Source organism: Castor canadensis, chromosome 5 (assembly GCF_047511655.1).
Source record: "Castor canadensis chromosome 5, mCasCan1.hap1v2, whole genome shotgun sequence".
NCBI lineage: Eukaryota > Metazoa > Chordata > Mammalia > Rodentia > Castoridae > Castor > Castor canadensis.
The window spans coordinates 131,789,463-131,803,498 of record NC_133390.1 but is presented as its reverse complement, the minus strand read 5'-3'; the positions used below and the strand labels follow the sequence as shown (position 1 = coordinate 131,803,498).

At 42.1% G+C, this 14,036-nt stretch overlaps 1 protein-coding gene across 3 annotated transcripts in view; it reads left to right on the top strand.

Annotated features, from left to right (window-relative positions):
• Positions 1 to 1,854, top strand: part of Entpd6 (ectonucleoside triphosphate diphosphohydrolase 6) — a 28,580-nt gene extending 26,726 nt beyond the window's left edge. For 2 of the 3 annotated variants that reach the window (XM_020184700.2, XM_020184702.2), the window contains 2 exons: positions 364 to 476; positions 700 to 1,854. In XM_020184700.2, coding sequence (XP_020040289.2) covers positions 364 to 476; positions 700 to 798 — 212 coding nt within the window. In that variant the 3' untranslated portion in view covers positions 799 to 1,854. The remainder of the gene's footprint in view (positions 1 to 363; positions 477 to 699) is intronic. The other variant, XM_074074204.1, reaches the window with a different exon arrangement.
• Positions 1,855 to 14,036: the final 12,182 nt, after the last annotated feature.

Genomic DNA, 14,036 nt, shown 5'->3' with positions numbered 1-14,036 from the left:
TGGCTTCGAGGTTATTTTCATAACCTGGAAAGCTCAGGTTTTATGTGGGTTGGTACCCGGGAGAGGAATCTAGAGTCACGGGTACAGACATGGCCTGAGAGATGGTGGTCTTCCACTGTGACCCCAAGTGAAGGAATGAAGGTCCCTCTTGGTCCTGGGGTCCAAACCTAGTGGAGGTTAGAATTAACTTTGCAACCTGCTTCTGGATATCACCCTCCCACTCAGAGCTGCAGTTTTGACTGTAAATCAGGAGTGAGGAACTAGGTGGACACCAAAGTGGGTAGAGCCAGGGTCTACCTCCCACCCTTCCCCCAAGGAGGGAATTATCTGAAATGGGACTGGGAGCTGGTTGTCTTTCCCCAGTGTGTCGGACCCTGGAGACCCGGCCGCAAGCCAGCCCCTTCACGTGCATGGATCTCATCTACATCAGCTCACTGCTCCAGGAGCTTGGCTTCCCCAGGGACAAAGTGCTAAAAGTAAGGACTCACCTGTTGGGAGTTCCATTCCACTTATTGGGTAGGGTGCCTACAACTGCTGACCCCATTGTTGGTGTTTCATCCTCCACCCCATCCCTGGCTTCCAATAAACATCCTAGAGCCACTTCCAGCCTCCTGACCAGGTTGCCTTCATCCATAGATGCCACCTGGCTTTTCACATTTCGGGTATGGTGCTCTCTGCCCCTCTGTTTGTGTTTTCAAGCTGACTCGGAAAATTGACAATGTCGAGACCAGTTGGGCTCTGGGGGCCATTTTCCATTACATCGACTCCCTCAACAGACAGAAGAGTCCACCCTCATAGCTGCGGAGCCTCAATTCTCACCCCAGCCAGCATTTCCAGCTCCCATATCCATGGATCCCTCCATCCTGGACATGATTCCATTCTTAAAGAGTCACCATGCTGATTGAGAACCTCCTCCCGCTGCCTGCAGTGGTACCTGTCACAGATTTGCCTGGAACTAGTGGGGCTAGTGCTGACTGGTCCAGTCCTGCTGTGCCTCATTTGGCAAAGCCTGGGCCTGGGGACATGGACCCCGCCCCAGGCCTCCTGTCTGCCTGCCTCCAGGTAAACAGTGAGCCAGACAGGGCCAAGGGCATACACTCGAGGCCAGCCCACAGACCCTGTCCCCCCACCCCCACCCCGTCTGCAGGGTTGTAACTGCTTTTACGTGCCTCCCTGTTACGCAGCTTGTTTTGTCTCCCAGCCCCTGCTATTCCCTCCCCAAGACAGGCCTCCACCTTCCCCAGAGAGTTCTGGGAAGTTATACAAGTTGGCCTGGCTGCTCTGGGGGGAGCCAAGAAAGAGCCAGTGCAGTCTCCAGGACAGCAGGTCTTGAGCATGTTCATCTCATCCTCAGGGATGGACAACAAAGTCACACAGAAGTCTGCTCTGTTGAATTAACTGATGGGGAAGGCACTGAGTAGGAAGAAGGCAGAGAAGACTCCCAGAGCCATTGTTCCCAGCTCTGCAGTGATTGTGAGCAGAGCTGGGTTTGATTGCTTATAACATTGATGATTGTGCCGCCTGAGTACTACCTGTCTTGTGAGTGCCAAAAGCTTGTGTAGAAACCATGTCTGAGCCACTTTTTTGGACACAACCCTGTGTCCCAGTGAATGTATTACTGCTGTGAGCCATTTGCAGATTAGCAGGGCAGGTCAAAGACACAACCCCAGAAACATGCTTTTGTGGCTTTCTTGCTGTCTCAGACCTGCCCTCCTCCCTGGGCTTGGGCTGTGTGTGTTGCTCGATCATTGTTTAGGTCCTGGTGCCCAAGTTCCCCATTGTTCTTTCAGTGAATGCACATATATGAAATAAGCTGAACCTCCTGTGTTCTGCCCAAATAAAGGTTTACAAGGATTTCTCTTCTCTGGTTCCTCTCTGTGAGCAGCCAACATTCATTCCCCCCAGCAGCTGAGATCCCCGTCTACTAATACTTAAAAACCTGCCAAAAATGGGATGACAAGTAGTAGTGTAATGCTCAGCAACACTTAAAGACCATCTAGAGGCCTGGCTTGTCTCAGTCTGGCCAGGACCTCCGTCTATCAGCAATCTGTTAAGAGTAGAGCTCCACCCCTCCTGGGACAGCAACTCACAGAATGGAAGGCTCTGGGCATATCACCTCCTCCAGTGTATGGTAAGTCACTGAGCCACGTCAGCCTGTGCTCAGCAAAGACCTGACTGTTCTGGTACAGTCCCAAAGAGGTTGCATGCAAAGGAGAGAACTGCAGGCCAACCCACCCCCTGAGTAATCTCAGAACCTGACTGTGATGAGGTGACAGGATGTAGCCTCCAGGCCATTCAGAAAAAGAGAACTTCAGACTGGGGTGTGGCTCGGTTCAGGGCCCTGAGCTCAAACCCCATTACCACCAAAAAGAAAGGAAGGAGGGGGAGGGAAGGGAAGGAGGGAACGAAAAGAAAAGAAAAAGTAAATGGGGGACTTCTGTGTGGAGAGTTGTTTGTACAACCTCAACTCCAGAGGTGGGAGGGAGGCCCCAGGGCACAAATAAAAACAAGACTCCCAGTACAATAATAACTTTAAAAAAAAAAAAAAAACAGAGCCAACTGTTTTCTGCCTGGGGGGGGGTCTCCCCAGAGGTAAACCTTGGGGAAGGGGTCTGGAGGCCAACACATGACACAGACTAGAAAAGACAAAGCATCTTTGCTCCCCCAGTAAAGTCACATTGGGATCAGATCCAGGAAGTTTTTCCTGAGAAGGGCATACAAAAAGTCCTCTCCCCCACACTGCAATGGCCCCACCTTGGCAGGGTCCAAGCCTGCCCCTTTCCTTCCATAATATCTAATGGTCTAAATATTTAAAGAACTCCAGAGACAACATATCAAAGATACATGAAGGTAAAGTGAAAATTGATTTGGTCCATTTAAATAAAGGTTAGTGATCTCACTTCTGAAAAAGTGTAAACAACTGGACATTTACCAAAAGAGCACCAAATAAGTCATGGAATATTTCTGGGCCAAGCAAAATATGCAAGTCATTTCATTCTGAGTGTCTTTTGTGATAATAAAGTAGGCTCTTGTTTTTTAAAAATAGCTACAGACTCTGAGAGTTTGTGCCCTCCTAGAGGTTGTGTGCTCAGAGGGGTCTGCTTGGGGCACACGCATCCCTTACCTATGTGCCCCATACTCATCTGTTTCCACTTAGAACAATAGTTCAAACACATTGTCTACATGCTGAGCCACCTGTGTTACCATGTCTAGAAGACAGGACCTCATGGAATCAGGTTGTTTCCAGTCCCACATCCATGCACATGAGCCATCCTGACTTGCTGGATCTAAGGATCTAAGCAACCTAAGATTCCTTCTAAGGTTTGATACTGACTTCCCTGCACCCTCACTAGCACAGGTATTACCAGCAGTTTGATCTTTGCCATTCTGACTGGTTAAAAAAGAAAATAATGGCTAGTAGTTTTAATAATACATTTATCTAATTCATCTTGTATGTCTATAAGTACTACATGCTAACCAGTTGCACCACCAGAGTGCTATCTCGTATGTCTAAAGAGCTAACCATGTCCCTTTCCGATGAAATATCTGTTTTCTTACTGATTTTAGGAGATCTTTATTTGCTAAACAAATTATCCCATTGTGATAGAGGCCTGGGGGTAGCTCAAGTGGTAAAGCACTTGCCTAGCCAGTAGAAAGCCTAGTACCACCAAAACGAAAGAAAGGAAAAAGAGAAATGGGGGCTTCTATCTTTTGGAAAGTGGTTGGTGCAACCCCAACTCTAGAGATGGGAAGGGGAACCTTGGGCACCAACAAAACCAGAGCCAAGCTATCTTCTGTCTGGTAGACTCCCCAGAGTTAAACCTTGGAGAAGGGATCTGGAGACCAACACATGATACAGGCTGGAAAAGACAAAACAGGAAAGATGCTCCCCCAATAAAAGATCACAGTGGGACTACTCCATTACTACTTTTTTAAAAAAACATTTTTATTAGCATATGTTTCAGGGGGTTCTATTGTGACATTTCCATTTGTGCTTACAATGTACCTTAATTTTTTACTATGTTTATGATGTTTTTATTTAATGCATATATAGTGGATCAAACTTACATTTTCATTTAATGCATATATAATGGATCAAACTTACATTTTCATACAAATTTATCTGATTTTATTTCCAGGTTTTATGTCATAATTACAAAGGCTTCCTCACTGGGGGTTAGCTCAGTGGTAGAGTACTTGACTAGTGTGTGTGAAGCCCTGTGTTCAATCTCCAGTACCACAGAAGAAAAGTTAACCAAATGGGTTTTGTTTTGTTTTTTTTGTTTTTTGTTTTTTTGACACAGGGCCTTGCTATGTAGCCCAGGCTGGCCTCAAACTCCAGTCTTCCTGCCTCATTCTCTGGAGTGCTGGGACTAGAGGTATGCACCACCAAGTGGATTTTTTATGGTTTTATTTTTTCCATTACTTTAAGAATGCCAAGTCTAAGCTATAGAATACCCTCAGGTGCAAAAGGACATCATTTCAGCATTCATTTGATTTTTACAACTATCTCAGTCTTTGGAAGGCAAAGGTGATGTTCATACTGTGGTGATACCATTTTGGGTGAAATGAGGAACTTTCAGAAGCAGGCCAGATCATAGCAGTGTCAATAACAATCTCCTGGGGAGGAAAATAGAACCATACTTGGGTGTGCAGTGTCTGGTAGAACTGTGTTCATATGACTTGTTTGGAGACCATATGAGGAATGTTTGAAACAGTTGGTGCTGATTATCCTGGAAAGAGAAGCTTTCATGTGGGTGGTATATCTGAAGGCTTGCCAGACCTGGGTTTTGTGTTTCTCCAGAGGCCAGAGCTCAGATGTGTGGGTGGAAGTTACAGAGAAGCTGTTTTCAGGTATCCGTCTAACTAACAAAGAGGTCCTGAAACATTGTTCATGCTTCTTCACTAGAATGAGCCCCTTCCCTGTCAGCATGCAGGGAAGGGATCCTGCAGAGAGGGAGGAGTGAGGATCAGTGTTTCCAGTGTCTTTTCATATTCATAAGATTCTTGGATTCACCTTAAAAGGGGTCATAGTCTGTTGCCTGCTGCTACAACAGAATATCTGAGACTGAGTAATTTAAACTGAACAGAAATTTATTTGGCTCATGGTTGTGCTGTCTGGTAAGTCCAAAAGCATGGCACCAGCATCTAGTGAGGGCCTTTGTGAGGGCAGAAGATGATACAAAAGAGCAAGAGGAACCCAGCTCACATAACAACCCACTCCATGGTACTGACCTTGGTCCATTCATGAGAAGGCCCAATTACCTTTTAGTAGGTCCTACCTCCCAATACTGTTGCATTGACAATTAGGTTGCCAGTGCACGGACTATGGGGAACACATTCAAGCCATAGTACCACATAAGCATACTTACACATACTTACAGTTAAAATAACAAGTGCTTGCTGTGTGCCAGGCATGATGCTGACTGTGCTTTACATGATCAGCAGTTTAGTCATCTAGCAGCCAGGCGCTGTTATCTCACTAGAGTCAGTGAGTGAAGAAATGAAGGACTGCCACCCAGACCCAGACTTGGAGCTTCTGGCCCCAAGCCACTGTGCCACCCTGCCTTTGGGAGGTGGTAATGTCTCCAGAGGAATTTTGTTGGTCTCATCAGGCATTGAGAATGCTTCTCACAGGCAGGGCTCTGAAGAATCAATCATGGTAATAATGTGTTCTGCAAGGCTTAGAAAAATAGTTATATAGTCAAGAGAAATAATAGCCACCTCCAGGCCTAACTGCCCCTTTATCATTTTGACAGCCTGATTCTTTTCCTCTGTTGCTGATTGGGTGGATAAAGGTTTCCATTTAGAGCTTAAATACAGCCTTGTAAATCATAGAGTCAGCCACATGATTTACACAGTTCAGAAGCAGATATCCCCCTATAAGGCGTCCTGTCTCCAGAAGCTTCTCTAAAGGTCAGAAAGTGGCCACTGAACCATATCCCACACCCTCAAAAAATTTCTGGTGTGTGTGTGTGTTTGTTACTGGGGTTTGAACTTGGCTTCCCACTTACAGGTGCTCTACCACTTGAACCTCCAGCCTTCGAAGGATTTTCTTAATGACTTCCATACATTGGAATATTATTCAGCCTTAAAAGAAAGATATTCTAGGGATGGGGTTGAGAGTAACTGCTAATTGGTGCAGATTCAGGGTTTGGGGGGATGATGAAGATTCTACATGTAAATTATGATCGCACAACTATAAATATACTAAAACCCATTGAAATGTGTACTTTAAATTGGTCACTTTATGACACGTAAATTATATCTCAGTAAAAGCGGTTTGGAAAACGAAGGCTTGAGTCTAGGAGCGTGGCTGAGTAGTAAAGCACTTGCCTAGCATGTGCAAAGCCCTGGGTGCAAAAGGAAGCAGGTGTCCCTTCAGACAGGTCCCTTTAGCCAAGCCTCATCATGTCTGTCCATTTGTTCTCCCTGGAGAACATGTGAGCCTTATTCATTTGTTCAGCAGGTGGACTTTTTCAGCCTCAGCATGGTCTCACCTTAAACCCTGAGGGAAGGGCCAGGTCTGCACATTCTCTGGTGAACCCAGGGTCCAGCAGTGCTTGGCTCAAGGGGAGGGTCCCCAACTGCCTCTTGACTGATAAAAGACCACCTGGAAGAATGCAGGAGAATTGAAATCCCTGACGTCTGTGTGAACCCTCCCTTATCCCACCTGTTACTTCCTTGTGGAGCCCATGGTCCTCTCCTGTTTTCTCAATGGGCGTGGCTGCCCCAGGGATCCACCCAAGTCAAACAGCTGGGGTTAAATGGTTCAGCAAAGCAAACAGGCTTTTGCCAAGAAATCTTCCTCACTTCCCTCTTGAACAAATCTTCTAGTTTAACTCAGAGCCACAGCCGGAATTGCTCTGCACAAAGTGCATCTCAGAAGAACTTGGGCTGCTGGTGAGGGGCTTCAAGTGGTCGCCTGTTTGATGGAGGTGGTTTCTGGCCCTTACTCCTGATGAAATGAATTTTTAAAAGAAATTTTTATCAACAATACAGATCTTAACTGTATTGTTTAAATGATTCTGTCAAATGCATGCACCTATGTAGCTCATACCTCTATCAACGTATAGAACATTTCCATCACCCCAGAAAATTCCCAGATAATTTGCTCACCCATGGACCCCTGGCAACCATTGTCTGATTTTCATCATCACACTTTATTTTTGCTTGTTTGTTTTGTGTTTGATGCCAGGGATTAAATACATGTCCTCACCTGTTAAGCATATGATGTACTTCTGAGCCACCCCCCCCTTTATGACACAGAACACATTTGTCAATTCTAGAATGTCATATGAATGGAATCCTACAGTGTGTACTCTTAGAGTCTGGCTTTCAAATCAGCACAGTGTGAGATTCATCAAGTGTATATTTCATTCCTTTATTGTTGAATAGTAATCCATTATTTCAATATATTACACTTTGTTTCTTCATTTTCCTGTTGACAGTCACCTGGACTGTTTCCAGTTTAAGGCTTTAATGAATAAAGATTTTTGACCATCCTTGTACAAGTTTTCTGTGGGCACGTATTTTTATTTCTCGTAAGTGAATACTAAAAGTAAGATGGCTGAGTCACATAGTAGTGTATGTTTAACTTTATAAGAAACAGACAAAATACGTAGGACATGGAGCCACACATGCTGCACACCTGTAATCCATGCTCTGCAGGTGATTGAGGCAGGAGGATCATTGGAGAGGCCAGGAGTTTGAGGCCAGCCTGAGCAACAAAGCGAGACCCGCCTCAAAAAACAAAAAAAAAGAAGAAAGAAAAAGAAAAGAAGTAGAACCTGCCAAACCATTTTCTAACATGGCTGTAACATTGTACACTCCCATTTGCGGTGGAGGAGACTTCTGTTAGCTCCATATCCTCACCAGCCAGTGGCACTGTCAACCATTTCTATGGTAATGGCTCTGCTGGCTGAGTACTGGCATCCTGCTGTGTAAGTGAGCATCTCCCTCAAACATGCTTCAAGAATTCTCCAGCCCAGGGCGGCCAGGTCCCCCTCCCCTAGCACCACCCTTGCCTTGCACAATGTACCAGGACCTACTGCAACTGACTTTATTTAGGACTCACTTGTAACCTGTAAGTGCAAGGCAGTGCTGGAGGCACAGGGATCCCTCCCAGAGAGCCCACACTGCAGGTCCCAGGCAGCAAACTCTTTCTGTAATGGGCAGAGTGTTTATTGTAGCTTTTCAGACCACACACAGTCTCTGTCCCAACAGCTCAGGCCCGCTGTGCAAGTCTGGAAAAGCCTTAGCTAAAATGTGAAGAGTGAGCAAGAGCTGTGTTCTTTTTTTTTTTTTTTTATAATAGTGTCTTACTATCTTTATTTTTATTTTTTTTTTCATTTTTCTTTTATTATTCATATGTGCATACAAGGCTTGGTTCATTTCTCCCCCCTGCCCTCACCCCCTCCCTTACCACCCACTCCACCCCCTCCCTCGCCCCCCCCAATACCCAGCAGAAACTATTTTGCCCTTATTTCTAATTTTGTTGTAGAGAGAGTATAAGCAATAATAGGAAGAAACAAGGGTTTTTGCTGGTTGAGATAAGGATAGCTATACAGGGCATTGACTCACATTGATTTCCTGTGCGTGGGTGTTACCTTCTAGGTTAATTCTTTTTGATCTAACCTTTTCTCTAGTACCTGTTCCCCTTTTCCTATTGGCCTCAGTTGCTTTAAGGTATCTGCTTTAGTTTCTCTGCGTTAAGGGCAACAAATGCTAGCTAGTTTTTTAGGTGTCTTACCTATCCTCACCCCTCCCTTGTGTGCTCTCGCTTTTATCATGTGCTCATAGTCCAATCCCCTTGTTGTGTTTGCCCTTGATCTAATGTCCACATATGAGGGAGAACATACGATTTTTGGTTTTTTGAGCCAGGCTAACCTCACTCAGAATGATGTTCTCCAATTCCATCCATTTACCAGCGAATGATAACATTTCGTTCTTCTTCATGGCTGCATAAAATTCCATTGTGTATAGATACCACATTTTCTTAATCCATTCATCAGTGCTGGGGCATCTTGGCTGTTTCCATAACTTGGCTATTGTGAATAGTGCCGCAATAAACATGGATGTGCAGGTGCCTCTGGAGTAACAGTCTTTTGTATATATCCCCAAGAGTGGTATTGCTGGATCAAATGGTAGATCGATGTCCAGCTTTTTAAGTAGCCTCCAAATTTTTTTCCAGAGTGGTTGTACTAGTCTACATTCCCACCAACAGTGTAAGAGGGTTCCTTTTTCCCCGCATCCTCGCCAACACCTGTTGGTGGTGGTGTTGCTGATGATGGCTATTCTAACAGGGGTGAGGTGGAATTTTAGCGTGGTTTTAATTTGCATTTCCTTTATTGCTAGAGATGGTGAGCATTTTTTCATGTGTTTTCTGGCCATTTGAATTTCTTCTTTTGAGAAAGTTCTGTTTAGTTCACGTGCCCATTTCTTTATTGGTTCATTAGTTTTGGGAGAATTTAGTTTTTTAAGTTCCCTGTATATTCTGGTTATCAGTCCTTTGTCTGATGTATAGTTGGCAAATATTTTCTCCCACTCTGTGGGTGTTCTCTTCAGTTTAGAGACCATTTCTTTTGATGAACAGAAGCTTTTTAGCTTCATGAGGTCCCATTTATCTATGCTATCTCTTAGTTGCTGTGCTGCTGGGGTTTCATTGAGAAAGTTCTTACCTATACCTACTAACTCCAGAGTATTTCCTACTCTTTCTTGTATCAACTTAAGAGTTTGGAGTCTGATATTAAGATCCTTGATCCATTTTGAGTTAATCTTGGTATAGGGTGATATACATGGATCTAGTTTCAGTTTTTTGCAGACTGCTAACCAGTTTTCCCAGCAGTTTTTGTTGAAGAGGCTGCTATTTCTCCATCGTATATTTTTAGCTCCTTTGTCTTGTTTTCATACATTCTTTTTCCGTTTGCTCATTGTTAGTGTATAGAAATGCTAATGATTTTTCTATGTTGATTTTATATCTTGCTACCTTGCTATAGCTATTGATGATGTCTAGAAGCTTCTGAATAGAGTTTTTTGGGTCTTTAAGGTATAGGATCATGTCATCTGCAAATAGGGATATTTTGACAGTTTCTTTACCTATTTGTATTCCTTTTATTCCTTCTTCTTGCCTAATTGCTCTGGCTAGGAATTCCAGTACTATGTTGAATAGGAGTGGAGATAATGGGCATCCTTGTCTGGTTCCTGATTTTAGAGGGAATGGTTTTAATTTTTCTCCGTTAAGTATAATGCTGGCTGTAGGTTTGTCATATATAGCTTTTATAATGTTGAGGAACTTTCCTTCTATTCCTAGTTTTCTTAGAGCTTTTATCATGAAATGATGTTGGATCTTATCAAAGGCTTTTTCTGCATCTATTGAGATGATCAAGTGGTTTTTGTCTTTGCTTCTGTTAATGTGGTTTATTACGTTTATTGATTTTCATATGTTGAACCACCCCTGCATCCCTGGGATGAAGCCTACCTGGTCGTGGTGAATAATCTTTTTCATGTGTTGCTGAATTCGGTTTGCCATTATTTTGTTGAGGATTTTTGCATCAATGTTCATTAAGGAGATTGGCCTATAGTTCTCCTTTTTGGAGGTGTCTTTGCCTGGTTTTGGAATAAGTGTAATACTGGCTTCATAAAATGTGTTTGGCAGTTTTCCTTCCCTTTCTATTTCGTGGAACAGTTTAAGGAGGGTTGGTATCAGTTCTTCTTTAAAGGTCTGATAGAATTCAGCAGAGAATCCATCAGGTCCTGGACTTTTCTTTTTGGGGAGACTCTTGATTGCTGCTTCAATTTCATTTTGTGTTATAGGTCTATTCAGGTGATTAATTTCCTCTTGGTTCAGTTTTGGATGATCATATGTATCTAGAAATCTGTCCATTTCTTTTAGATTTTCAAATTTATTTGAATATAGGTTCTCAAAGTAGTCTCTGATGATTTCCTGGACTTCCATGGTGTTTGTTGTTATCTCCCCTTTTGCATTCCTGATTCTACTAATTTGGGTTTTTTCTCTCCTCATTTTAGTCAGGTTTGCCAGGGGTCTATCGATCTTGTTTATTTTTTCAAAGAACCAACTTTTTGTTTCATTAATTCTTTGTATGGTTTTTTTGGTTTCTATTTCGTTGATTTCAGCTCTTATTTTTATTATTTCTCTCCTTCTATTTGTTTTGGGATTTGCTTGTTCTTGTTTTTCTAGGAGTTTGAGATGTATCATTAGGTCATTGATTTGGGATCTTTCAGTCTTTTTAATATATGCACTCATGGCTATAAACTTTCCTCTCAAGACTGCCTTAGCTGTGTCCCATAGGTTCCGGTAGGTTGTGTTTTCATTTTCATTGACTTCTAGGAACTTTTTAATTTCCTCTTTTATTGCATCGATGATCCATTCTTCATTAAGTAATGAGTTATTTAGTTTCCAGCTGTTTGCATGTTTTTTGTCTTTACTTTTGTTGTTGAGTTCTACTTTTACTGCATTGTGGTCAGATAGTATGCACGGTATTATTTCTATTTTCTTGTATTTGCTGAGGCTTGCTTTGTGCCCTAGGATATGATCTATTTTGGAGAAGGTTCCATGGGCTGCTGAGAAGAATGTATATTGTGTAGAGGTTGGATGAAATGTTCTGTAGACATCTACTAGGTCCACTTGATCTATTGCATATTTTAGATCTTGGATTTCTTTATTGAGTTTTTGTTTGGATGACCTATCTATTGATGATAATGGAGTGTTAAAGTCTCCCACAACCACTGTGTTGGCATTTATATATGCTTTTAGGTCTTTCAGGGTATGTTTGATGAAATTGGGTGCGTTGACATTGGGTGCGTACAGATTGATGATTATTATTTCCTTTTGGTCTGTTTCCCCTTTTATTAGTATGGAATGTCCTTCTTTATCTCGTTTGATCAATGTAGGTTTGAAGTCTACTTTGTCAGAGATAAGTATTGCTACTCCTGCTTGTTTTCGGGGGCCATTGGCTTGGTAAATCTTCTTCCAGCCTTTCATCCTAAGCATATGCTTATTTCTGTCGGTGAGATGCGTCTCCTGTAAGCAACAAATTGTTGGATCTTCTTTTTTAATCCATTTTGTCAAACGGTGTCTTTTGATGGGTGAATTAAGTCCATTAACATTAAGCGTTAGTACTGATAGGTATGTGGTGATTCCTGCCATTTAGTTGTCTTAGTTGTTTGAAGGTTTGATTGTGTGTACCTAACTTGATGTTACTCTCTACTGTCTTGCTTTTTCTTATCCTGTGGTTTGGTGCTGCCTGCCTTTTCATGGTTAAGTTGGGTGTCACTTTCTGTGTGCAGGATCCCTTGCAGAATCTTTTGTAATGGTGGCTTTGTGGTCACATATTGTTTTAGTTTCTGCTTATCATGGAAGACTTTTATTGCTCCATCTATTTTGAATGATAGCTTTGCTGGGTAGAGTATCCTGGGGTTGAAGTTATTTTCATTCAGTGCCCGGAAGATCTCACCCCACGCTCTTCTTGCTTTTAATGTTTCTGTTGAGAAGTCTGCTGTGATTTTGATGGGTTTACCTTTGTATGTTACTTGTTTTTTCTCTCTTACAGCCTTCAATATTCTTTCCTTAGTTTCTGAACTTGTTGTTTTAATGATGATATGTCGTGGAGTAGTTCTGTTTTGATCTGGTCTGTTTGGTGTCCTGGAGGCCTCTTGCATCTGTATGGGAATATCTTTCTGTAGATTTGGGAAATTTTCCGTTATTATTTTGTTGAATATATTACACATTCCCTTCGCTTGCACCTCTTCTCCTTCTTCGATGCCCATGATTCTCAAGTTTGGTCTTTTGATGGAGTCAGTGAGTTCTTGCATTTTCTTTTCACAGGTCTTGAGTTGTTTAATTAATAGTTCTTCGGTTTTTCCTTTAATTACCATTTCATCTTCAGGTTCTGAGATTCTGTCTTCTGTTTGTTCTATTCTGCTGGATTGGCCTTCCGTTTTGTTTTGCAGTTCTGTTTTGTTCTTTTTTCTGAGGTTTTCCATATCCTGGCAGTTTTCTTCTTTATTGTTGTCTATTTTTGTCCTGAGTTCATTTATCCATTTATTCATTGTGTTCTCTCTTTTACTTTGGTGTTTATACAGTGCTTCTATGGTTTCCTTTATTTCTTCTTTTGCTTTTTCAAATTCTCTATTTTTATTGTCTTGGAATTTCTTGAGTGTCTCCTGTACATTTTGGTTGACCCTATCCAGTATCATCTCTATAAAATTCTCATTGAGTACTTGTAGTATGTCTTCTTTTAAATTATTCTTGTGGGCTTCATTGGGTCCTTTGGCATAGTTTATCTTTATTTTGTTGGAGTCTGGATCTGAGTTTCTGTTTTCTTCATTCCCCTCTGGTTCCTGTACTAATTTTTTGCTGTGGGGAAACTGGTTTCCCTGTTTTTTCTGTCTTCCCGTCATTGTCCTTGGTGTTGTTACTGTCCCTGTACTGTGTGTAATTAAGTATTTTCTAGCTTGTAATAATAACAATGGTAATATTTAGAATGGTAGGGTGAGCTGAGATGGAAAGCAAGAAGTTAAAGAAAAGGGGAAAACAAATATACAGACAAGAGGGAGAAAGCAGAACAAGGTATCAGACAAGAGAGTTTCAAAGGTATAAACAGGGAGTGTTAGTGTACTAATCGACAGTAAGCTGAACAGACATTAGAGAGACAGAGGATTGAAAATCAAAGATAAAAAAATAAAAAATAATAAATGAAAGAAATATCTATATATAAAAATGAATTAAAATAAAATGGAAAATAGAAAATTAAAAAAAAAAACAAAAAATTTCCAAGTTTATATGCAATGCAGTTTCAGTCTTAATAATTTGGGTGTCCGTCTCAATTTCCAGTCCTGGAGTTGGTGCCTCAGATGTTGTTCTGTAGTTGTCTCATCAAAGGGGATGCATAAAGTAGAACAAAACTACACACTCACACACACACACACACACACACAAAAAGCCCCACCAAGTGTCCCCAGTTCAAATGCAATACAGTTTCAGTAAGTTTTTCGGCTTGCAGGTGTAATTCGGT